The sequence below is a fragment of the Xenopus laevis genome, chromosome 3L (assembly GCF_017654675.1).
Source record: "Xenopus laevis strain J_2021 chromosome 3L, Xenopus_laevis_v10.1, whole genome shotgun sequence".
NCBI classification, from domain to species: Eukaryota; Metazoa; Chordata; class Amphibia; order Anura; family Pipidae; genus Xenopus; species Xenopus laevis.
Genome location: NC_054375.1, coordinates 149,526,155 through 149,550,390, shown reverse-complemented (window position 1 = coordinate 149,550,390; position 24,236 = coordinate 149,526,155). Strand labels below are relative to the sequence as shown.

Genomic DNA, 24,236 nt, shown 5'->3' with positions numbered 1-24,236 from the left:
TTGCCAGAACCCACAGATTGCCAGTCCGGGCCTGCACCCAGTATGGAATAACAATCAGGGCAGTATTTGGCAGCCAAGGGTACAGTGGGGCACAGAAAGGCATTACTGGCACCCAGGAATATAGTGGGTCACACACACAAGGCAGGTTCTTGCACCCAAGAGTGAAGCATCACAGAAGGGACAGTTGTTGCCCATGGGGCCGTATCTGGGATCCTGTTGTACATAAGGGCAATGTCTGGTTCCTAAGGGCACAGAAGGTGGTTATGGCTCAAAGAGGGACACAGAGTATATTCTGGTTTAAAGAGCTACATCTGGAACACAGAGACTGCAGATTCTGAAATCAGGCCTGGACTGGCAAGCTGTGGGTTCTGTGCAAACGCCAGATGCTGTAAGCTGCCATTGTCAGTAATTATTTATTGGGCTGGTGGGGGGCTGTATGGCCCACACTGTCTACCTGAAATGTCAGGGCCTATTTTGAATCTCAGTCCTGACCTGTCTGGAATAGTATGAGAGTAACAGAGAGGTGAGTGCCTGGCACCCAGAGCTGGGGGTGGATCCCAGTGGCACAGAGTGGGGGTTTTAGGTAAACAATTAGAGGCACAGAGGGGCAAATACTGGATTCCATAGATGTGGCCTATAAAGTGGGTAAAAGGCAGTTTCCAGTTGGCAGGGATTGGGGTCTGGTCATCAGGGACAGGGGGTGCAACACTTTGTGCTTAGTCGTAGTCGCAGAGCTCGAGCAGAAGCAGCAGAAGCAGCAGCAGTCACTGGGGAAGAGAATGAAACCTGAGCCGCATGTCAGGGAGAAGCCAGAGATAAGAGCTGGGAGTGAGAGGGGCAGGCCGGGGACAGGAAGGCGCAGCCCTGCAGGGAGGGAGGGAGAGAGACTGCAGGAGGGCAGGAAGGAGACACACCTCACTCCACTCAGGGAGAGACACCTGCAAACACACAGATCCGGGACAGGCAGGAGACACCCGAGCTAGAGACTGCACCCACCACCCCAGCCTCCCCTGCTGCACCCCAACACTCCAAGGTAAGTCACCCCACTCCCTGCATGAGGTGCTGAGCCTGTCCCTTCCCAGGGAATACACACAACTGCCAGTTCCCAGGGAATTATACACAACTGCCAGTTCCTAGGGAATACATACAACTACCAGTTCCCAGGGACACGTCTCCTTATTGTGGGTGTGTATTGTAGGAGCTGCCATACTCTGTGCTCGCCTCAGCAGCTGCTGCTACCTACCTGCTCTGCCTGGGTATAAACCATCAGTAGGTGGGCATCATGCCAACCCTAGCCAGCAAGCACTTACCTGTACAGTGGTTAATTACCTATATACACTCACCTGTTCTGCTCCAGCTGCTGAACTACAAGAAACACTTCTGGAAGATATAGTTCAACAACAGCTAGAGCAGCTCAGACAGTCACCCCCCTGCAGTAACATATGGATTTCTGGCTTGCAATTGGCACACACAGAGCCATATAATATCTGCAGGGAGGATCACTTATTTGTGGTTTCACTTAAATTCATGCTGCATGGCTATACAAAAACCAGCGCAGACGGCAGACTTATTTAACTGCTTATTGGGCACGGAGGCTGCATGTTTAGCACGTATGCTTTTAAGTGGTGAGGTGGCGTAATTGTAATAATCTGAATGGCAGACATACCCCGAGCTCTGACAGGTCATTAATCAGATTGTTTATTCTGTATACAATACATATATACTAATGTACAGTATACTAATATATAATGCAGGTATGGGATCCATTATCCGGAAACCCATTGTCTAGAAAATCTATTATTATGGAAAGGCCACCTCCCATAGACTGCATTTTATCGAAACAATCCAAATTCTTAAAAATGATTTCCTTTTTCTGTGTAATAATAAAACAGTAGCTTGTACTTGATCCCAACTAAGATATAATTAATCCTCATTGGAAGCAAAACCAGCCTATTGGGTTTACTTAATGTTTACATGATTTTCTAGTAGACTTAAGGTATGAAGATCCAAATTATGGAAAGATCCATTATCCAGAAAAGCCCAGGTCCCGAGTATTCTGTATAACAGGTCCCATACATGTATTATGTTGCCTTAAAGAGACAGTAAACTATATGGGCTTATAGTAGATGATTATATGCACTGCCCATCTTTTCTTTCTCTATTCTGTTTGTATATTGATGAAAATATGTCATATTGTTGTCTATGCTAAATCACTGTCTTTAAATTCTATCGGTCTCTCTCTCTCTCTCTCTCTCTCTCTCTCTCTCTCTCTCTCTCTCTCTCTCTCTCTCTCTATCCATCTATTATCCAACTGTCTATCTATCATGATTTATTTATATAGATAGATATATGTAACCACTAGGGGTGCTGTATTATTAAAAGCTGAAACAAACCCCAAATGCTTCAGCACCACTGTGGATGGGCACCAGTACTCATTCAGTTTTATTCTTTTTATTCAGATATTTATTCTGTTAAACTATATAAGAAATAGTTGTTTTTTTAACAAATTCTCTTATAAATCAATATAATATTTAAGTAATATGTTCAATGGAACAGAATGCTAACGGTGATGTTATGGATGTAGATCATAATGGGATAACATCACTAAAAGTAGACCCCGCATTGCTAAAGTATGGGCACTCCTGAATTAGATGCTACAGAGGTTATACTTTGCCTTTAAGTATGGCTCATGTGGCACTATTGTGTTCAACTGCCCAAAATTGCCTTTAAAGGTTTCTCACAACAAAGCATGGAAAATACTCTTCTGGTGATAGCGCTCAGAAAAGCTGCTTTCCCTTAAGACCCCTAACAAATACTGATATGTTTGTTTGGGTTTTTTTTAAAAGGGGGTGTTTGTGAGCAGTGTCGCTCCCTAGTGGCTGATTAGACAGATCCTCAGCAGTGAAACAACTCAGAGCACTGGAGAGACACACGCTGCTATTCCAGGAGATTAGTCGCCCACCGACAAATCGCTTCTTCTTCGGGCAACTAATCTCCCAAAACTGCCTTCCTGACGGCTGGAATGTAAATCGCCGGCGGGATGGCACTCGGATCAGTTCAGCTTTCTGAAGTCACCCGAAGTTTCCTCGTGAGGCAACTTCGGGCGACTTCTGAAAACAAAGCATTCCGAGTGACATCCCGCCGGCGATTTACATTCTAGCCGGCGGGAAGGCAGTTCGGGGAGATTAGTCGCCCCAAAGAAGAGAGGATTTGTCGCTGGGCGACTAATCTCCCGAAATAACAGTGTGTGTCTCTGCCCTAAGGGTTGCCATACACAGACAGATTAAAGCTGCCAATATCGGTATTTTAGACCTATTTCTCAGGCCAAAAATCGGCCAGATATTAATCGGGAAGATATCAATCGGGCAAGTTTGGTTTTTCTTGGCTTCTGCTAGTTGATACGATCATCATCCCGTTGGCGCCCATTTCCTTTATCGTAATCCAATTGTTTGGACCCAGGGCTGAAGATCAGATATTGCCCTGCCTTTAGTGGCCATATCCTTGCCAAACGAGCAGATTTCGGCCTCTTTAACAGGGAGACCTAGGGTGCATGTAGCTTTTTCGGGCGTGTTTTGCCTGCAGCCATTTTTCAGGTATATTCAGTCCTTTCCAATTAATAGAAAAGTTTGGGGTGTTTGGTGCCGTGTTAAGAGCGGAGTTAAAAACACAGCTGGCAAAATGTCCATATTGCAGCTGCTAATCTCCCTGTATAACATTAGGCTATAGGGTGCAGAAGAAGAGGCCATATTTGAGGTGGCAGTGTCGTCTGGTGTGTGTATTCATAAGTGTGGTGACAAAGGGTAATGTATAGAGAGTCTCATGCCATAAACGAGGGGTACATCGTGATGCTAACTGGCACCAGTACTTGCCCAGGTGTTTGTTATTGAGGAAACTGGCGTCTTGGGCTGGACATACATCTGTTTGGCTCATATCAATGGCCTACGCAGAACAGTCGGGAAAGGACCATATAAATGAGAGCAGATATAGGTCAGTTTGGCAGCTAAAATGAACAGCATTATGGTATAAGGTAGAACAGTGAACAAATTAACCATTAGAGCAATACAGTGATATCAACATTAAGATGGGATTGTGGGTACCCAGAATTCCCCTTGATTTGTATTATCACATGACATGTAAACATAAGGCCTGTGAGAATTGTTGGCAGCGGTAAAGCCTGGAACCCCCTTGACCTTTAAATCTGTTTGACAGGAAAGCTGCGGAACACTCGTTACTATTTTGTTACTGTAAATTAAACAATGACCAGTCATAAATCTGTCTGAGAACACGAATGGCAGCCATTTTCTCAGATATTTTCTTTCTTCTGTCTGTGGGGCCCACACAGAGCAAAGCATATTACCAACATCAGCAAACCTCCCAACGTTTTACAAAATTTGGCAGGTTATGAAAGTTTGAACACATTTCTGGGAGTTTTAGTGCAATGTTTTGTGTTATAACAGTTTTGCTAATGAAAGTAATTTGCCCTTTAGGGTGTTGGCAGAAGAAGCTACAGGGCAGATTAGTCGCCCAGCGACAAATTGCCTCTTCTTTGCGACTAATCACCCCTAAATGCCTTCCCGCTGGCTAGAATGTAAATCGCCCACGGGATGACACTCAGAACACGTCGTTTTCCGAAGTCGCCCAAAGTTGCCTCACAAGGAAACTTCGGGCGACTTCGGAAAATGTTCAGAGTGCCATCCCGCTGGCGATTTACATTCTAGCCGGCGGGGAGATTAGTCGACCCGAAGAAGAGACGATTTATCGCCAGGTGACTAACTGAGCGTGTGTATCTGCCCTTAAAGGAAAACTATACCCCCAAAATGAATACTTGAGCAACAGATACTATATCAAATTAAGTAAATATTGCCATTTTACATCTCTTGCCTTGAACCACCATTTAGTGATGGTCTGTGTGGTGCCTCAGAGATCACCTGACCAGAAACACTGCAGCTCTAACTGTAACAGGAAGAAGTGTGGAAGCAAAAGATACAACTCTGTCTGTTAATTGGCTCATGTGACCTAACATGTACGGTTTGTTTGGTATTTTGTGTGCACCGTGAATCATACAATCCCAGGGGGCAGCCTTTGTTTTTTAAAATGGCAGTTTTCTATTTAGGATTACCCAATGACACATACTACTAAATAAGTATATTATTATGAAAATGTTTTATTTACATGAAGCAGGGTTTTACATATGAGCGGTTTTATGCAATATCTTTTTATAGACACCTACATTGTTTGAGGGGTATATTTTTCCTTTAAAGGAGAAGGAAAGGTTAAAAACTAAGTAAGAAGCTTTATCAGAAAGGTCTATATAAATACACCACTAAACCCTCAAAGTAATGCTGCTCTGAGAAACACAGCATTTCTTTCATTCAATTGTGTACACATGGGCTTCTGTATCAGATTTCCTGTTTTCAGCATAATCCTCCAGGGCAGGGCTTGAGCATGCTTAGTTTGCTCCTCTATCCCTCCCTTCCCCCCCCCCCTCCACATCCTGCTGTAATCTGAGCCCAGAGCTATAAGTGAGCAGGGAGAGACTCCGACAGGAAGTGATGTCACACCAAGCTAATATGGTAGCTGCTATCTTAAACAAACAGAGAGAGCTTCTAGAGCTTTTTACTCAGGTATGGTAAAACATTCTACAGAATAAATATAGTCTTATAGCTTGCACTATTGCAGCTAATCTATTGGCAATAAATTGCCTCCGTAGCTTTCCTTCTCCTTTAAGATGCAAGTCTCAGTTTCCCCAAGAGACTTGCTTATCTAAAATAGTTACAGTTGTATATTTACTTATATTGAATTGTTACAAATGTATCTAAGCGCAGCTGCTGAGTGTTCTGGGCTCTGCCAAAAAGCTTCTTATTTTAATTACATTTCAGAAACTTTGTATCTTTTTCTTGAGTCAGTGCAGGAGATCAAAGAGAAAGTCAGGACATTTCAGTTAGAAACCCGGCTGCGGCCTGAACTGTCAAAATCTGGACTATCCCGCAGAAAACGTGACGGTTTTATTCTGCGTGGCATATTATTCTGATGATGATGAATAAAATAATCCATCTGCAGAATTTAGGAACAGGCTCTGAAAGGGAAAAGTGTCAGTAAATAGCTCCTATGAGGTGTCACATTTGCACACTCAGGTGACTCACTCACGAGCCTGGGGTGGTGGTGAGTGCTATATGTCTAGGATAACCTTTATGCCTGTCATGGTGCAAAGAGATCCGGAATCCCAGAATGCACTGGAATCTATGCAAAAGAACCGAAGCGTGTAGCCCCGCCTCTTGCTGAATAAACAATGGCCACGGGGCAAAACCCTCAAGCATCTGCACCCTCCAGCATATTATTTCAGGGCCCATATCGAAAGAAGTATTTTCTTTTGTCTCAAAACAATGTATAATATTGTGTAATATTATCACATTTTGTGATTGAATGCGGGAATCTATTTCCTGTGGTTGTACTCTATTTCCTGTCTGGCAAACAGCATACCTCCCAACTGTCCCTTTTTCGGAGGGACAGTCCCTCTTTTGACAGCTCAACCCGCAGTCCCTCTTTTGTACCGGAAAGTCCCTCTTTTTTATGCACTGAACAGCCAGAAAAAGAAACAAAGTTTCTCACTTAATTGGCTTTTAGCAGAAACCCAGAACAGCTAACAGGTGCAAATAAGATACTTTGTAACAATTTTGAGACACAAAAACACAGTTTAGATAAGGAGAAATATTTTCAAACTTTCATAACCTGCCAAATTTTGTAAAACAAACATGGTAATTAGGGGGTGTGGCCACAGAAAGGGGTGTGGTCAAAAAAATGCTGCGCTACGTGCGAAAAGAAAATTTTTGTCCCTCTTTTTACTTCCAAAATGTTGGGATGTATGAAACAGCACCAATCCTGCCTTGCTTTTTGACTTCTTGAAAGGCTCAAGTCACTGCTGCCTGGCCATGCCCACGGCAACAGTGACTGTGTGAGATAAGAAAGTTTAACAGACACAATGTACTTTTTTGATCTATATAAATATGTGAAATCTGACCCTTTAAATTGTGTTAGCTGTATGGGATTTATTATGGAGGAACATCTTAACCAGGAAGCTCTGATCAGATGACTGAGCCAGGTGTGCCACTGGTTTTTCTTCCCCAGAACTCCCATAAACATACCGATAATACCGAGAGGCTGACGATGAGGCTGAGAGTTGTGATGCAGATTCATATTAAACGGGTTGTGCACCTTTGAGTTAACTTTTAGTATAGTGTAGAGAGTGATATTCTGAGTCAATTTCCAATTGGTTTTCATTTTTTATTATTTTTAGTTTTTGAGTTATTTAACTTTTAATTTAGAAGTTCTCCAGTTTGCAATTTCAGCAATCTGGTTGCTAGGTTGCAAATTACTAGGGATGCACCGAATCCACTATTTTGGATTCCGCCGAACCCCCGAATCTTTTGCGAACGACTCAGCCGAATACCAAATCCAAATCCTAATTTGCATATGCAAATTAGGGGTGGGAAGGGGAAATCTTTTTTACTTCCTTGATTTGTGACAAAAAGTCATACAATTTCCCTTCCTGTCCCTAATTTGCATATGCAAATTAGGATTCGGATTCGGTTCGGCCTGGCAGAAGGATTCGGCCGACTCCGAATGCTGCTGAAAAAGGCCGAATTCCGAACCGAATCCTGGATTCAGTGCATCCCTAAAAATTACCCTTAGCAACCATGAACTGATTTGAATAAGAGACTGGAATATGAATAGTTGAGACCTGAATAGAAAGATGAGTAATAAAAAGTAACAATAACAATACATTTGTTTTAGATGGGGTCAGTGACCCCCATTTGAGAGTTGGAAAGAGCAAATAATTTAAAAAAATATAAATAATGAAGAACAATTAAATAGTTGATTAGAATTGGCCACACTATAATGTACTAAAGTTTATCTTAAAGTAGGGATGCACCGAATCCAGGATTGCATGACTTTTTGTCACAAAACAAGGAAGTAAAAAAGGTTTCTCCTTCCCACCCCTAATTTGCATATGCAAATTAGGATTCAGATTTGGTTCGGTATTCGACCGAGTCTTTCGCAAAGGATTCGGGGGTTCGCCGAATCCAAAATAGTGAATTCGGTGCATCCCTATTTTAAAGGTGAACCATCCCTTTAAGAGCAAATAGGTGGCTCTTTGGGAGCAAATAAATGAGCGGTAGCAGGTAACCCTTACACAATGAAGTGCGGGTAGGGCATCCATGACACTGAGCCGGGCGACTAATCTCCTCTTCTTCGGGGTGACTAATCTCCCAAACTGCAAAGCAATAATTCCATCAGCACTCCGATGTGTGAATCAAAGATTATTTATTCATGCCATTAGCAGAATAACTGCTTTCCCGTCGGCTAGAATGTAAATAGCTGTCAGGAAGGCAACTTCGGGCGACTTTGAAAAACAAAGTGATCTGAGTGCCATCCTGATTTACACTCTAGCCGGCGGGATGGCAGGGGAGGCGGTTTGGGGAGATTAGTCTCCCAGAAGAAGAGGAGATTTGTCACCGGGCGACTAATCTCCCCAAATCTGAGCTTGTGTCTCATTTTCTGCTGTTTTAGTCCTTAGAGGTCCCCCTAGATGTTTAACAACAAGCAGGAGGTTTTAGTACCATAGCGGTTATAGGGCCTCACTGTGCCATAAACCCAGCCCTGTGTGTAGTGTTGCTTTATAAACAAATAACTCTATTGAGAAGAGTTACACGTGGCTCGGTCACAAGTTGCTGATCTTACACATATGTTACCGAGTAGTGATTGTATCCTGTTCTTATGCACCACATTGGAACTCTGGGTAAAATCAGACGTATGACAGTAGGGACGGCAGACCCAGCAGCTGCTGAGGGCTCCAAGAGTCTTTAGGGGGTGAAAATGAGGTTATTGCATTGAGCCCTGTACAAATTCACAGGCAGCAAGAATAGTAGTGAGTGTAAGGGATGATGGCAATACTTTGTATTATTATTGTCCAACCTGTAGCCCTTATGCTAGGGTTACAAAATCTAAAAAAGAGCCAGCACCACAGGTACAGGACCAGACAAACCATATATATGGTAATACTGCTTTAAATATATCTAATATAAGTCATTCTTAAACAACTGGACTTGTTGAGTAATCGTTGCTCAGATGAGTAGTGAAACGTCTTCATTGATTACTCAACAAGTCCAGTTTAGAATTACTTATATTAGATGTACCATGACCTGGATGAATGAAAATCTTCATAGTCATTGCTGTAAATAGCACCGCTTTTGTGCTCAATTAGGATTTAAATAACTCCACCACTTTGTGTTTAACCCTTGTTGTTCTCACCACCACCTTAAGTATTGTAGCGAAAGAAGCTTTTTAACTTTCTTTGTATGAATTTTTAGGTGGGTACTCACAAAAAAAACTTTTCAACTTGCTTGATAAATCTCATTGCATGTTGCAGCCCTTCTGGTATAACTGTTGAGTAATATGCAGCAGCAATAGTATACCAACCTTTTTTATTCTTAAAAACAAATATTAAAATGCACTCACATGGCAACTCCTGTTGAGAAGCATATCTACGCTCCGTCCTGTTGGGACTGTCCCCTATGGAGTAATCTCACAGTCTTTTTTATCCGGAAAGATGTAAAGAACAGCCTGCAGCCTCCTTCCTCGTGCTCACCAACAGGGCGCCCTCCTTATGCTAGGGTTGCCACCTGTCTGGATTTCACCCGGGCAGCCCGGTTTTTGGAAGAGCTACCAGGTAGGGATTTCCCTGACCAGCACCCACCTACCTTCACCTGTCCGAGCCGAGCTCCTTTAATAGACCCGCCCAGCGATGATGTCACAAAAGGGGTGGGTCGAGCAGGCGCATCGTCAATAAAAAGAAGAAGCCGGAAGTAGGAAGCCGGCATTTAATGCAAAGAAGAGTGTGAGGTCGGCTCCCGCGGGTATCGGGCCGGCCCGATCACTACTACCCAGGTGAAAAGTACATGTCTGGATTTCCAAATTAGAAAATGTGGACAGGACATTGAAGTGAATGACATGGCAATCAGCCAAACGCCATGTCGTCAGTCCCGTCCCCTGCGTCACCCACCCCACCTCTGGCGTCATCCAGTCCGCCCCCAACATCACTGACCCGCCCCCTGCCCCTTTTCCCCAAAGAAATAAGGTGGCAACCCTACCTTAAGCTTTGGTTGAGGTTTGGAGCAAGGAAGTGACAGTAAGGCAAAAAAAAATTCCAGGGAAAATAGAGACAGTAGGGCAAGATGGAGACAGCAAAGCAAATGGAGACAGTAGGACAAGATAGTGATACTCTGGGACAAAAAGACAGTGGAGCAAGATGACGTTAGTAGGACAAGGTGGAGAGAGTAGGACAATATAGTGACACTTGAAGGTAAAGAAAACAGTAGTGCAAGGTGGAAACAGTGGGAAAAGATGGAAACCAGAAGGCAAGATGGTGACAGTAGGACAAGATGGACACAGATGGCAGACATAACCCTTTATATCATTGAGGTCCAACCTGCATCCCTTCAGTTTCTGTTGAAGTCCAACTCCCAGAACCTTGCAACAGACAAATCACGGTGTAGTAAAACATCAGATGAAAGGTTTATAGGTTGGATTAGTCCTCTCTTTTTTTTTAAATAGTATTTATTGGAAGTCCAGTACAAATAAATAATTGATTTCACTTCTGTACAGGTACCGTCATGTTATTGAAATTGTATATGCGTGCATAACTAATAAAGTATTATTATACTTTATTATACCACGGAGTATAGAGGAAGGTGGATATTGTGAGTTGTGTGATATCAGGAAGGAAGCTTAAAATATATGTGGTCCAGGTGTCAAAAAAAGCGATTGGTTTGGACAGTTTTATTTAAGGAGGCTTCCAACCAGTCCATGTGGAACAGAAAATGTAGTTTATTCTTAACTAAGTTCATAGAAGGTGCAGTATGGGAAAGCCATTCCTGCAATATGGCTTTTCTGGTTGCTGCAGCTAATCTTTCTGATAATGCTTTCTTCGCTTTAGATATTCGATGCGTCCCTTTAATTCTGTTAAACAGAGCCCACTCTCTATTAGGCTGGAATATTTGTTTGGTTAGTGAGTGCCAGTATTTGTATACTTCTAGTCAAAATGTGTTAATAATTGGGCAGGACCATATACAGTGTATTAGTGAGGCTTCTGTTCCTGAGCATCTGAGGCATGTTGAATTGGGTAATATGCCCATTTTAAATCTGGATTAGTCCACATTTTAAAAATAATTGCCTCGAAATCCCTGGCGTTAGGACCCAAAGGAGGATCCTCAACTATGGACTTTTTCAGTATATAATTGTGCAATTTTCCCATAGTGTGCAAACCCTGAAAACATGGAGTTTTAGGACCCCCATAACTTAGGCCACTGAGTACAGTGCTATTTTTATGGACTTGTAACCTCTAAGCCAAACCTTAGAGGTTTTGGTTTGTGATATATGATGTCCTGTGATGGCTGTTCCAATCTGTTGGTTTTCGCTGTTGTCTATTTGGCTGCAGGTCTGACCAATTGTATGGCCTCCATTCTGATATAATCGTTGGGCCCACCTCAATGTGGGCATATCGGGGAGAGATGTCGCCAGACAAGCGGATCTCCCTGAGTATGGCCATCTTAATTGAGACCATTGTGGACCCTAAAGCTGGCCATACACAGCAGATAAAAGCTGCCGACAGACCGGCGGGCATCCCCAAACAATATCTGACCGAAAGTTGGCCAGATGTCGATCGGGCAGGGTTAAAAATCCGGATTTTGGCCGCATCTGCTCATTGATGAGGTCCTGCGGTCCAATCCGATCGCTTATATTGCTTGCATTATAATCCGATCGTTGGGCCCTAGGGCCAGGTCCAGACTGAGAATTAAAATAGGCCCTGGTATTTCAGGTTCAAGGTACACAGAGGCCCAATCAGCCCACATAGAGGCCCAAACAGCCCCCACCAGCCCACTAAATACTGACTTTCTATGGGACCTTATAACAGCCCCTCTGGCATTTGCCAGAACCCACAGATTGCCAGTCCGGGCCTGCCTAGGGCCCACGATCAGATCAGCCAGATATCGCCCACTTCAATGTGTGCATATCGGGCAGAGATCCACTCATTTGGCAAAATCACCAAACACACGGATCTATATGTGTATGGCCACCTTTAGCGGCAGAGAACTGCATTAAAAGTGTAATGTGGCTGCCTAGATTAAAGCCCTGCAGTAGATATCTGTATGATTACAGACCAGATCAGACGGGCAGGTGGTCATTTAACACATTAGAGACCTGCATGGGGTCGGGTATCCTCACGTTACCCACAGTAAAGCAGATATTTAGCATTTGAGTAGGACTCGCAGATATGGTATTGGGTGCAGTTCAGTGGTCTTGTGGGTCACTGGTTGATCTCAAAAATTAGACCCATGGAGGGCTCTACCATGCATGAGCTAGTAAGTTGTATACACAATATAGAATGGAATGTTAGTATTCAATGTCAACCCGTGTATGGCCAACTTAACCCTCAATAAAATAAAATACTCTGTAATCTGTAAGTTTGTGACACTAGCAGTGATGAGGAATAGTGAGGAGCCTGTCTTCTATAGCTTCTTTATCTGTGTTTAAATAAATGTAGAATTCACTGGTGGAGAAACCTGTCACTTCCCGTGCTTCGTGCTATTGACGTGAATGGCAGATTTTGGTTGGAAAATACACATTTGAGCCAGTTAGAGCGCTATCATTGCATTTTATGGCCCATAGAAAATTACACTGCTATCCTCTCACTGTGTAGAGATTATTCCCACTAAAGTAAGCCTTTGTACAACATTTATAGCCCACAATAAATGCAACCTGGAAGCTGCCATAATGTTGTAAAGATGGGGGTTATCTCCTGTATTTATAAGGCTTTATCTTATACTGAGATACAGCCTGAGCTAAACACACGTCCAGGTTAATCCACCTGGTAAACGGATTTACAGATAGGGTTAATTATTAATGCACTAATTATGGGTAATCTCATTTCACTGGCCACTGCTAATTTGGTTGCCTTAAATATTATGTAATCAAATTATGTTAATTACCAAAATGTATATGATTTCCCTTGAGACAGAGCAACCTATAACATAATTAGATATTTTCAACTTCCTTGTATCTCTATGATGCCAGTGTTACATGGGTGGTCTGGGCTTGTACTATAGCAATAGAGGGCGGCTGGAAGGCACTTACAGGCAGTTTTAATAGGCGACAGTGGAGGGGAAATTTGGGTATTTGTATAAACAAGAGATCAGTTTAGAGATCAGATGAGGTGACCAGTTCTTCTCCTTGATCTCCAGATTTACAGTTTCCTGTTACTGTTATGGCCCCACTTATACTCCGCAGAGTGAATGGGAGATAACTGCTCTACTGTCTTAAAGGAACACTAATACCAACAAATGAAAGAGTATTCTATTAATTAAAATATAATGTAGTGTTGCCCTTCACTGGTAAAACTGGTTTGTTTGCTTCAGCAACTCTTCTATAGTTTATATAAACAAGATGCTGGAAAGCTGTGGGGGCAGCCATTTTAAAAAAGGAGAAAAAACACAGGATACACAGCAGATAACAGATAAGCTCTGTAGTATACAATGGGATTCATCAAAACGTATCTGTTATCTGCTGTGTATCTTGTGCTTGAATGGCTGCCCCCATTGCTGCACGGCAGCTTGTTCATGTGAACTATAATAGTCTTTCTAAAACAAACACCCCAGTTCAAGGGCAGAGACACACACCTCTTCTTGGGAGCGACTAATCTCTCTGAACTGCCTTCCCACCGTCTAGAATCTAAATCGGCACGGCACTCGGAGCGCCTCGTTTTACGAAGTCGCCCAAAGTTGCCTCACGTGGAAAGCTTTTCGGGGTGATTAGACACCCTAAGAAGAGCCGATTTGTCGCCGGGCTACTGAATTTCTCTGAATCTTCGCGCGTGTCTCTGCCCTTACCAGTGCAGGGCAACATTATATCATTTATTCATTACTTAAAAACACTTTCATTTTTTGATGTTACTGTTGCTTTACTGAGATTATTATAGGGATACTATAGGGATAAGCATGATGTCCTACTGGCTTTTGGTGATGGTGGGTCAGGGAGCATGAAAACAAAGAACTAGAACATACATTCCAGGTTGCGATTGGTTGCTGCACATTAGGATGCAAGCAAGAAATCACTCGTTTAACTTGTGAGCCCATAAACCCGACAAGGGCTTGTAGAGTGTCTCTGGGGAGTCATGGCAGCTGGGTTCATAAATAAGTGAAGGACTTGGATCAGGCAGAATGAGTGGCTCTGTGATGAACTCATAGGTCTTTGACTTGGGTCTGTTTCCTTTGGTGGCCTCAGGCAAATCTCTCAACCTTATGTGTACTGTATATTGTGAGTGGGTCCCTTAACTCAGTAAGTGACAGCAGCACAGAGCATGTGCAGTGAATCAGCAGAAAAGAAGATGGGGAGCTACTGGGGCATCTTTACTGCTAAAGGGCTGTGATTGCCTTGGGCTGGTACAGAAGCACAAAACATCATGTACAACATTTCTAGACTACTTCTTTAGTTAGGGTTTAGTTCTCCTGGACCAGCACATAAATGTTAGTTTCTCTGTTGTTTCATTTGGGTCCTGACCTCCTTCAGCAGTGGCAGATTGGGAAATCCTGTAGCGTCTTATTGGCTGTCCGACAGCTGTATTAAATGTCAGGGGTGAAATCACCTATATATATATATATCTATATATATATATATCTATATATATATATATATATATATATATATATATATATATATATATATATATATATATATATATATATATATATTTCCACACACCCTTATGTACACAGGCAGGCAACAATGATGCATCTGGAAATCTGTGTTATATGCCCAGCATGGTGTTGACACAATAACTCAGGTGCAGGGCTGTAGCTTAATTCTGTGCAGGTGGCATTGCTCAGCTGGTGTCTCTACACCCACGACTTACCTTTACAGCCAGTGCCAGGTGTGTGTGTATCAGAGAGGCTCACCCTTTAACTGTGACTGATATGTCTATGCCCTGTTGGCATAAAGGCTTACATTGGGCAACCTAATGGAGGTTATCAGTTCTCATTGGAAACAGGGTGGGGTCACCTATTTCTGCCCTTATTTAAAAAAGCCTGGGCTAATCTCTTCCACACCTTATTCATCCAGGGATTCCCAGCAGGGAACAAAACCTGAATACTTAAAGGGACAGTACTCCCCCCTTGTTCAACATTAGTTCAATGAATAGGACTTGTGCTGAAAATACTTTTTGTTTATTATTTTAATCACAAAAAATCAATTTTTTTTTTTTTTTTTTATTGAGCTAAATATGGAAACTGTAGCTACTCCGTGTTTGGTCCTTGCTGTGCAGACTAATTCTATTTCCAGTATAAAACCACCTCCCTTCTCCCTTTTGTTGTGACTGTTTTGTAAACATTATACAGGGGGATTATCTCAGCACTGGCCCTAAGGATTCAGACAATCCAAATCCTGCTTAAAAAAAAAAAAAAAAAAAAAAAGAGAAGACTAATTACTGAACTGAATCCTGGATTTCATGCATCTCTAAGGGCAGAGACACACGGTCAGATTCGGGGAGAATAGTCGCCCCGCGTCAAATCTCCTCTTCTTTAGAGCAATTAATCTCCCCAAACTGCCTTCCAGCCAGCTAGAATAAAAATCGACATCGGGATGGCACTCGGAGCACTTTGTTTTCCAAAGTTGGCCACAGTTTCCTCGTGAGGCAGCTTCGGGCGACTTCGGAAAACGAAAATTGCCGGTGGAAAGTAGGGGAAGGCAGTTTGGGGAGATTAGTCACCCTGAAGAAGAGGAGATTTGTCGACTAATCTTCCTGACCGTGTGTCTCTGCCCTAAAGCAATCAGTTTAGAGTCATAGCTGGAAGTCCAGAACTAGATGGAGAGCACAAGAGGGAATAAGGAAACCCTGCCCTTACTGCATTCTAGAGATGCACAGAATCCAGGATCCGGTTCGGGATTTGGCCAGGATTCGGGCTTTTTCAGCAGGATTTGCTGAATCCTTCTGCCTGGCAGAACCGAATCGGAATCGGAATTTGCAAATGCAAATTAGGGGCGGGAGGGAAATCACATGACTTTTTGTCACAACTCAAGGAAGTAAAAAATGTTTTTGCCTTCACACCCAACATTTGCATATGCAAATTCGTATTCGGTTCGGTATTCGCCCGAATCTTTCGCGAAGGATTCAGAGGTTCGGCCGAATCCAAAATACTGGATTCGGTGCATCCCTACTGCTTTCCACAGGCTGTGCAGTGATCTGTTTAGGGTTGCACCTGTACTTTGGTTCCTGAATGAAGCACAAGTTGGGGGGTGGGAAGACGCTTATATGCCTCCCTTGCCACTCCTTATGAATACTGTGCTGCTGAACACAGGCAGCCCTGTATTCATGGGGCAAACTCACCTCTTTTTGCTCCATTTTAGAACACAGAGACCTGTGGCAAGTGCAGGGAAGGGCTCAAAGTGTTTTTTTTGACCTGGAAATGCATTTGTTTTCAGGGCGAAAACAACCATCCCCAACAATGACAGGCGGTTTCCATTTATATGAATGACAGCACAGCCCGTAAAATATGGTTCATTGATTTATGGGGATTGTTCTGCACTTCTTAAACCGCTGTGTCAGGTCTTCATTAAGGATATGTAGATTAAATGTAATTGTGATTGCGCAGTTAATTACCCTTGTTGCAATACATAACACTGTGTGAGTTGCAACATTCTATTGTTGCTAAATAGTTTCAAGGGATATTAAACCAACAATTATGGATTTAGGAGGCAAAACATGCTTTGTGTGGCTTTTCTTCCTAAAACCAGGCTACTCCCATGTCCTCTGGCCTCTGGTTTGTAGACAAGTTGTTTCTTTGCAGTTCCAAGTAAACATGACGCCTTTTTTTCCTATAGTTTTGCAACTAGAGGGCCCTTTTTCATAGCTTTTGTGAATGACATGACCTACTTTAGTAGAAATGGAAGAAGAAGAACTTTATTTACGTAGAGCAAGTGTCTCCCAGAATCAGTCTGAAACTTGAAATGACATTTTAATGGTTCTGTAGGACTTTTGTTAATGTCTCTCTCTCTGTGGCCCCACAGATGGCATCTGCCAGCGACACCCGCCAGCCCCAAAAAGATGCTGCTGACCAAAGTTTTGACTACATGTTCAAACTCCTGATCATCGGCAACAGCAGCGTAGGAAAAACCTCCTTCCTTTTCCGATATGCAGACGATTCCTTCACTTCGGCTTTTGTCAGTACAGTGGGGATCGACTTCAAGGTCAAGACGGTGTACAGGAACGAAAAGAGGGTCAAGTTGCAGATCTGGGTAAGACTTATGTTCTCTCCTGTTACAAATTAGTTGCAAAATGGTCATCCAGAGCCCATCATCTATGACTTCAAAGTTTTGACTCCGGTTGTCAAGTCCCTTCTCAATGGCACTCTAGCTTGGGTTGAGAAGACGTGGGTTCAAGTAGGTGACCTGGGCATTACCAATGTGCTTCACTCATTTATTTCTCCCCTATTAATCCAGGATCAATTTTTTCTTCCTTTAAACGTGGTCATTCAGGTCCTGCCCACCATGCCAGTTTTTGCACCAATGTTTCTTTGTAAAGCTTTCAAATGCACATTATATGGTTGACCAGCACTGCCGATAAGTAACAATGTCTAATACATTCATATGATGTCTTACAGGACACAGCTGGTCAAGAGAGGTACCGCACAATCACAACAGCATATTACCGTGGCGCCATGGGTTTCTTGCTCATGTATGACATCTCAAACCTGGAATCCTTCAATGCTGTGCAGGACTGGTGAGCAAACAGAGACATCATTATGTTGGGTTGGTGGCAAGAACAGTTGGTGGATGTGGGTTAGTGGCTGGTTGGCCAATGGCTGTGTTGTTTGTGAGACATAATGTCGAGGTCATGGAGATGTGCAGTTCATAGTTGACAGATTATAGGCTGTGCAGTCTGGATCTAGTTGGTTCCTAAAATAAAGATCATAATAGTGATTTACCCGGTATAGGGCCAAAATTACAGTGTGCTCCAACTCAACGACAATCAGGCAGATATCTATGTGGCAAGTAAAAAAACATCAAGTTGTTGATGGCACTTGGCCCAGCACTTGAATGGGGAAGTAGAGTTTTTTCTGCATGGATAGTTTTCCTGATAAGTAGGGTTGGCTCCAAAAACATCCATAATATATTGTAAACATATGTGTAATATCTGTTTTTTTATTTTCTCTTAGGGCAACCCAAATTAAGACATATTCCTGGGACAATGCGCAGGTTCTGTTAGTAGGAAACAAGTGTGACCTCGAAGATGATCGAGTGATCGCTGCTGAGGATGGGCGGAAACTTGCTGAGGAACTAGGTAGGAATGGTTTGGAAGCATTGTTGCTGGGTTCTGGAGTTCTGCAAACAGAATGGTGTAGGCATACAAACATTTTTTAGGGAATTTGTAGTAAGATACTAAAGTTTATTTAACTGCTCAGCAATTGATAGTCTGCTACAGATTGACTGAACCTCAATGACATCACATTGCATCAAAGAGCAGCTTTGTCATCAGCATTCATTTCACATAATGTGATGCAGTTCATCGTGATGATGACACAATAAAATAGTAAGTCGTTGTCGGCCTACAAGGCCTAAGATTGTTGAGCCAACCTTTTCCTTTTTTCTTCTTAGGATTTGAGTTTTTCGAGGCCAGCGCTAAAGACAACATCAATGTGAAGCAAGTATTTGAACGTTTAGTGGACATCATCTGTGAGAAGATGAACGAGAGCCTGGAGAATGGACCTGTCCCAGGGAGTGGCACTGCCCAGCTCACTGAGTCTGCCCCCAAAGACAACAGCAACTGCTCCTGTTAGAACGCCACCGTCAGTAAAATAACCCACCCAATTCTGATAGACTGCTCCTGTTAGATGCTCAGCATGGCCACCAGTGAACTGCTGCTCTAAGACGGAGCCAACAGCATCCCTTTATTGACCTCCAACAGCCAATGAGGGGCATGGTGACTGCTCTTGTAGAACTGACAGCTGAGCAGAACTGCTCCTACCAAACCGTTCTATAGATATAACAAGATTTCCTTTATGTAGGCCCTACATATACTGGCACTAGGCTATAGGGACACTGCCAAACAGATTGAGAAATGAAGAGGAAGCGACGAGAAGTCCAGTTTTTTGGAGACCAAAATGTACATCCCTAATACAGATTATAAGCATTTAGGTGAAACCTTGGATTCCCCAAAGAGGAGAAATGTTACAGACTCCCATCTGATCAGAAAGATCTCTAGGTGGGGAAACCCTTACTCGGCCACCAAAACAGCTCTATGCATGGTACTGCAACACTCCTATACTGGCAGGGTTGGGGTTGAGGGAACCAGGGGAGTCTGTTTTATACACTAAGTGCCAAAGATGAACCCACCGTGACCTTAAATTCTTAATTCGTTGATGCTTCTGAAGTAACACATTACAGATGCTCTGCATGTATTTTAATCACTCCACTTTCTAAAGGGGGTTCTACAGAAATGACTGGGGTCTTAATCATTGTGGGTGAAGCTTTGAACCCCTGTGAATATCATGCAGCTGTCTATAATGCCTGTGTAACTTCTACTGTCTCGTCTAAAAACAATTGAGATGTTTACATTTTTTTAATAAAAGGAATTTTCCTTTTATTGCATCTGCCCACTGTCTCTGTGTAATCTGAAGAGGTGGGATCTGGGGTCCTGAATAAGAATGATGAACGAATGTGTGATGAAAGCTTTACCTATTTACTTATAATAAGTGTAACCCACTACTTACTGTTTATGTACCGACCAAATTATTAGAAACATATGAGTTTTGTTTTTTGATGGTGCAACTCCTCTAGGGAAGGATCCAGTAATTTCTGTGTATTTATACAACTCCTTTCTATTACAGTTATACACAGTGCAGCTCCTCTGGGGAGGGATCCAGTAATATCTGTGTATTTATACAGCTCCTTTCTATTACAGTTATACACAGTGCAGCTCCTCTGGGGAGGGATCCAGTAATATCTGTGTATTTATACAACTCCTTTCTATTACAGTTATACACAGTGCAACTCCTCTGGGGAGGGATCCAGTAATATCTGTGTATTTATACAGCTCCTTTCTATTACAGTTATACACAGTGCAGCTCCTCTGGGGAGGGATCCCAGTAATATCTGTGTATTTATACAACTCCTTTCTATTACAGTTATACACAGTGCAGCTCCTCTGGGGAGGGATCCAGTAATATCTGTGTATTTATACAACTCCTTTCTATTACAGTTATACACGGTGCAGCTCCTCTGGGGAGGGATCCAGTAATATCTGTGTATTTATATGGCTCCTTTCTATTACAGTTATATGTGGAGCAGATCCATGTAATAACTTTATATTCAGCCCCACAAACCTTAACTGACTGGGGGGGGGGGTCACTTGCTTTAGGTTTATGTTTCTCAAGCTCTAACAGCAGATTCTAAGGACTGTTCATAGACCTTGGAATCTGAGTCCTTGGCGGCAAAAAGCCCACCACGCTGCTCTATAGAACATGAAAAGTGATGTCCGAAGGTTGAACGTAAATCATTTTTGTGTTCTTTTTTTTATCATTTCCTCTTATTTATATTTTACTCTGTGTCCATGGGGACATTTTGGGAGATTTTTCTGGCTCCTCTTGGGAACTGGCTTAATTGCTGTTATTTCTGTTATTTGCGGCTACTTCATAGCACCATTGTTTGGTTACTAAATCATAATAATGTGTCTTCTCTATTCCTCTGTAAGAAGGATACAATGCTCATGTCTGCTTTGATGCTGAGCCTGTTACATATTGAATTACCAAGCTGAATGTGCCAATCGCATGGAGTTGCAACTTTCAAAATCTTATCTGCAACTTGTCTCTTTTATTGATGTCTGAGGACACACAAACCCTGAGTTGGCGCATGTAGCCTTGATCTTCTGCAGCTGCCCTTGTGTATTCACACTGTAGTGTTCCTTCTCTTTATTTTTCTCATAGTCCATGAGTACATGCTGCTTGCAGACCTCTTGACTGTACAGTGTTTGCTCAATTGTGGATACGCCTTTGATTTTAGTTTTTTTGAAAGGGCTAAAGGAGCAACACTGGGTTTTCTCCACTGTCCACATCAGAACAGTCCATGGCTGATGAGACAGAACTTATAAAACGTAACCTAGAGCCAATATTTCCCCCAAAGTCGAACACAATGCTTGGGGAATATGGATTCCAATACGCCAAAACCATTTTCAGGGTCCTCCATAGTTTGCAGTTTCTCCCATTGGGGCCTGGCGAGAGAGGCGATTGGTCTTAAAGCCACTGACGCATACTGATGATGTCACTTAAAGGCGTTGGCTTGGAAAATTAGGGGACTGCAAGGAATGAGAAGGCAGTTATTCTTGGCTGAAAGCAAAAATTACGCAAGCATGTATGTATAACTATGTTAAGAAGGCTATATGGCCATGCAAAGATTTACTTGTTTGGAGAGTTGGAGATGCAGGCCCTTCAGGAGAAGACCACATCAATGGGCCAATATATGAACAGACATGCTCTCAGTTTGCCTCTTTACAATGGTACTTTATGGTACCAATGTATTACTGGTACCAATACAAACTACGATTCTGCCTTGTCCCTCAAGTCTCAATACAACAGATGAAAGTGCAGGAGGCATTACACGTCTAAACTACATACGTGTATATCTTGGTTACAGATAAGGGTTATTGTATTGTCCCTACAAGCTCAGAGGTTCAATGTTTAGTCAATATTAGATACTATAGTGGTCATTTACTTTACAGTGGGCAGAAGTGCTAGAGCCCTGAGGGTTCTCCCAGCCAAGGCTCCATAGTGTTTATGCACAGAGCACTTCTCGCCGGGGTTTAGCTCTGCTCTGCGCCTTGTGCCAGATTAAAAAATCTGGTGTTAGGTACAAAGTGCAGCATCAGTGGGTTTAGACCAGTCCTGTCCTTACCACCTGGGGCAGGTGAAAAATCATAGGGCCCTGTTATTGCCTGCGCCCGCCACATCTGCCTTTAATGACGCACAAGTTAGGAGACAAGTAGGGGGTGAGGGAGATGCCTATATGCCTCGCCGCCTCTCATGAATACAGTGCTAAGAAGCACAGGCAGGGCTGTATTCATGCAAAAATTCAAAGAGAGCATTCATGTGTTTATATTCTTACAGAGGAGTACAGTAAACACTTTGAGTATTTTCTCCTGTATTATATGGCGGCTTTGTTGGTCTTCTATCTGCCTACGGCCACCCAATAACTAAAGTGGCTGTGATAGGATCAGCTTGTTGTGCGCAGCACACCTGGGAATGTTACAGTCTGCGGCATAACCTTTAATCCCTTGGCCTCCCATTCAAAAATGATTGGACATTGCCTCCAGGTGTGGCCCTCATACCTCACTGCAAATCATGAGCCCCTGGGAGCAGAAAACCCAGGGAAGAATCATTGTTCCCCCCAGTCACTAAATGACCCCTTGCACCTGCCTTGGGTGCTCCCTCTTTCTTTACTTTGCTGATTACAGAGTAGTACTTTTAGGTGAGAGTCACATACATTCCCTCGGAGGAGGTGACTGGTTTCAGGCAAATATTGAATGTTTTCTCTCCCCCCCTTTGATAGTTTCCTTCACGTACTCTGCCACGTCCCTCACAGTCGTGACAATAGCAGCCCTGGAATTCCTCTTCCTTCCACCTCGTCCGGTTTATCAGGAGTAACAGGTTTGGTGGCTCCTCTGTGGGAATTTCATGTTTCTTGTAGATTTTCACTACACAGAACCCTGGTGGTGTAAGTTCTTGCAGCAGAGATGCCTTTAAGGGGTTTGCAAATAGGTGGCAACTGCCCAGGGCCTCGACCATAATGGTGGCCCCCATAGAGCGGCACTTGTAATTAGTAATAGTGGGGGATAGTTCTTATCCCCCCTCATACTTGTGCTTTCAGGTAATTCTCATAGGGGCAGTGGGATGCAAAAAAAATGCAACTTACATTAAATTTCCCATTGAGCGACTTTTCCTCTAATTTGAAGGGATTCTTTGACATGTAAATGACTTCTGCCTTGATTCTGAGCAGTTGCTTACATTGTAGATTTAAATACAGTCCAGAAAAGAATGCAGATATACGATGGAGAAATAGAGGGTGGGGAACAGGTTTGGAATGACTGCAGGATGGATGTGCATTGCTGAAATACCTGCGGCCTGAGTGATTTCCAGGTGAGGGGGTTGCGCCCAGGGCAGACTGACTTTGTTTAAAGGGAAAGAAACCCTATTAACAAGGCTGTTGTGGAGTTACAGGCTGGACATTGCTTATTACAGAACAAGAAAAGATAAATTCAATGAAGGGGGTGTTGTTAGGCTCCCCCTAGTGTTACCACCCTATTGCTAAACATTTGTCCAGGGTCTGGGTGTCTCTTCCATTAAAAAAAAACAGAGTAGATTTGCTGAGGGGAGTGTGTTGTGGCACCCCAGTGATTTTAGCTTTCCTTGCCTTTTTGCATTTTTAACTGAAATTGCAGATTTTATCTTCCTTCTTTGCCCAAGAGCTCTCTTTTCTAATGTCAACCATTTTGGAATCTTCCTTCCCATCTCTTTTATTTTAACTTTGATAATTTGTTTCTCCTCCTTTTTTCTTCTCAAAATGTCCTTTCAGTTACTAGTTTGGCCCTAAAAATCTACAACCACAAAACCAATGGAGTTTCACAGTTTGAAAAGAATGGAATCTATACAGAGCTTTCGTTATCGGCTGGAAACAGCGGTGATGGGTCGGGGCAACAAACATAGTAGTAACAGGTAGGAAAGGCAGGTATAAGCATGGATAGTAATGCAAGATGTACTCAGTACGACAAGAAGTTGCAGCAGGACAAAATGGTGACAGCAGGATTGTAAGACAAGACACAGACAGTAAAGCAAGACTGAGACAGTAGGACAAGATTGCAATATTTTTTTTGAAAGGTAAGTTTTATTTCCTTTTGAACACAGATAATCATACATACATTACAAACAGTTGAGCAGACTGATGCAAATAAGGTACACAAAGTGGGTGTAAAACATAAGATGACTCTGAGCATACTAGGGTAAGCATTGCTATTAGAAAGAGATGGACTACTGTTATATCATAATGCCTAAGTGATCTATCAGGCAGGTCAGGGTGAGTTAAACCTCCATCGTTTCTGCCTAGAAGGGTTGTCCAGTCACGGTTCAATCTGGGGGATTCGG

The 24,236-nt window shown here is 42.9% G+C and overlaps 1 protein-coding gene across 1 annotated transcript; it reads left to right on the top strand.

Moving 5' to 3' along the window:
* Positions 1-858: 858 nt before the first annotated feature.
* rab3d.L (RAB3D, member RAS oncogene family L homeolog) lies at positions 859-19,700 on the top strand. Its single transcript, XM_018253678.1, has 5 exons — positions 859-1,033; positions 17,116-17,343; positions 17,709-17,827; positions 18,264-18,388; positions 18,703-19,700. Exons 2-5 carry the CDS (start codon positions 17,116-17,118, stop codon positions 18,882-18,884), a joined length of 654 nt encoding a protein of 217 aa, XP_018109167.1. The 5' UTR covers positions 859-1,033; the 3' UTR covers positions 18,885-19,700.
* The last annotated feature ends 4,536 nt before the right edge of the window (positions 19,701-24,236 follow it).

Excerpts from the sequence above, each read along its gene's own strand:
- rab3d.L (XM_018253678.1), top strand. The coding sequence starts at position 17,116 with ATGGCATCTGCCAGCGACACCCGCCAGCCCCAAAAAGATGCTGCTGAC. Across the intron at positions 17,344-17,708 it reads GGGTCAAGTTGCAGATCTGG|GACACAGCTGGTCAAGAGAG; the intron begins GTAAGACTTATG and ends GATGTCTTACAG. Across the intron at positions 18,389-18,702 it reads GAAACTTGCTGAGGAACTAG|GATTTGAGTTTTTCGAGGCC; the intron begins GTAGGAATGGTT and ends TTTTCTTCTTAG.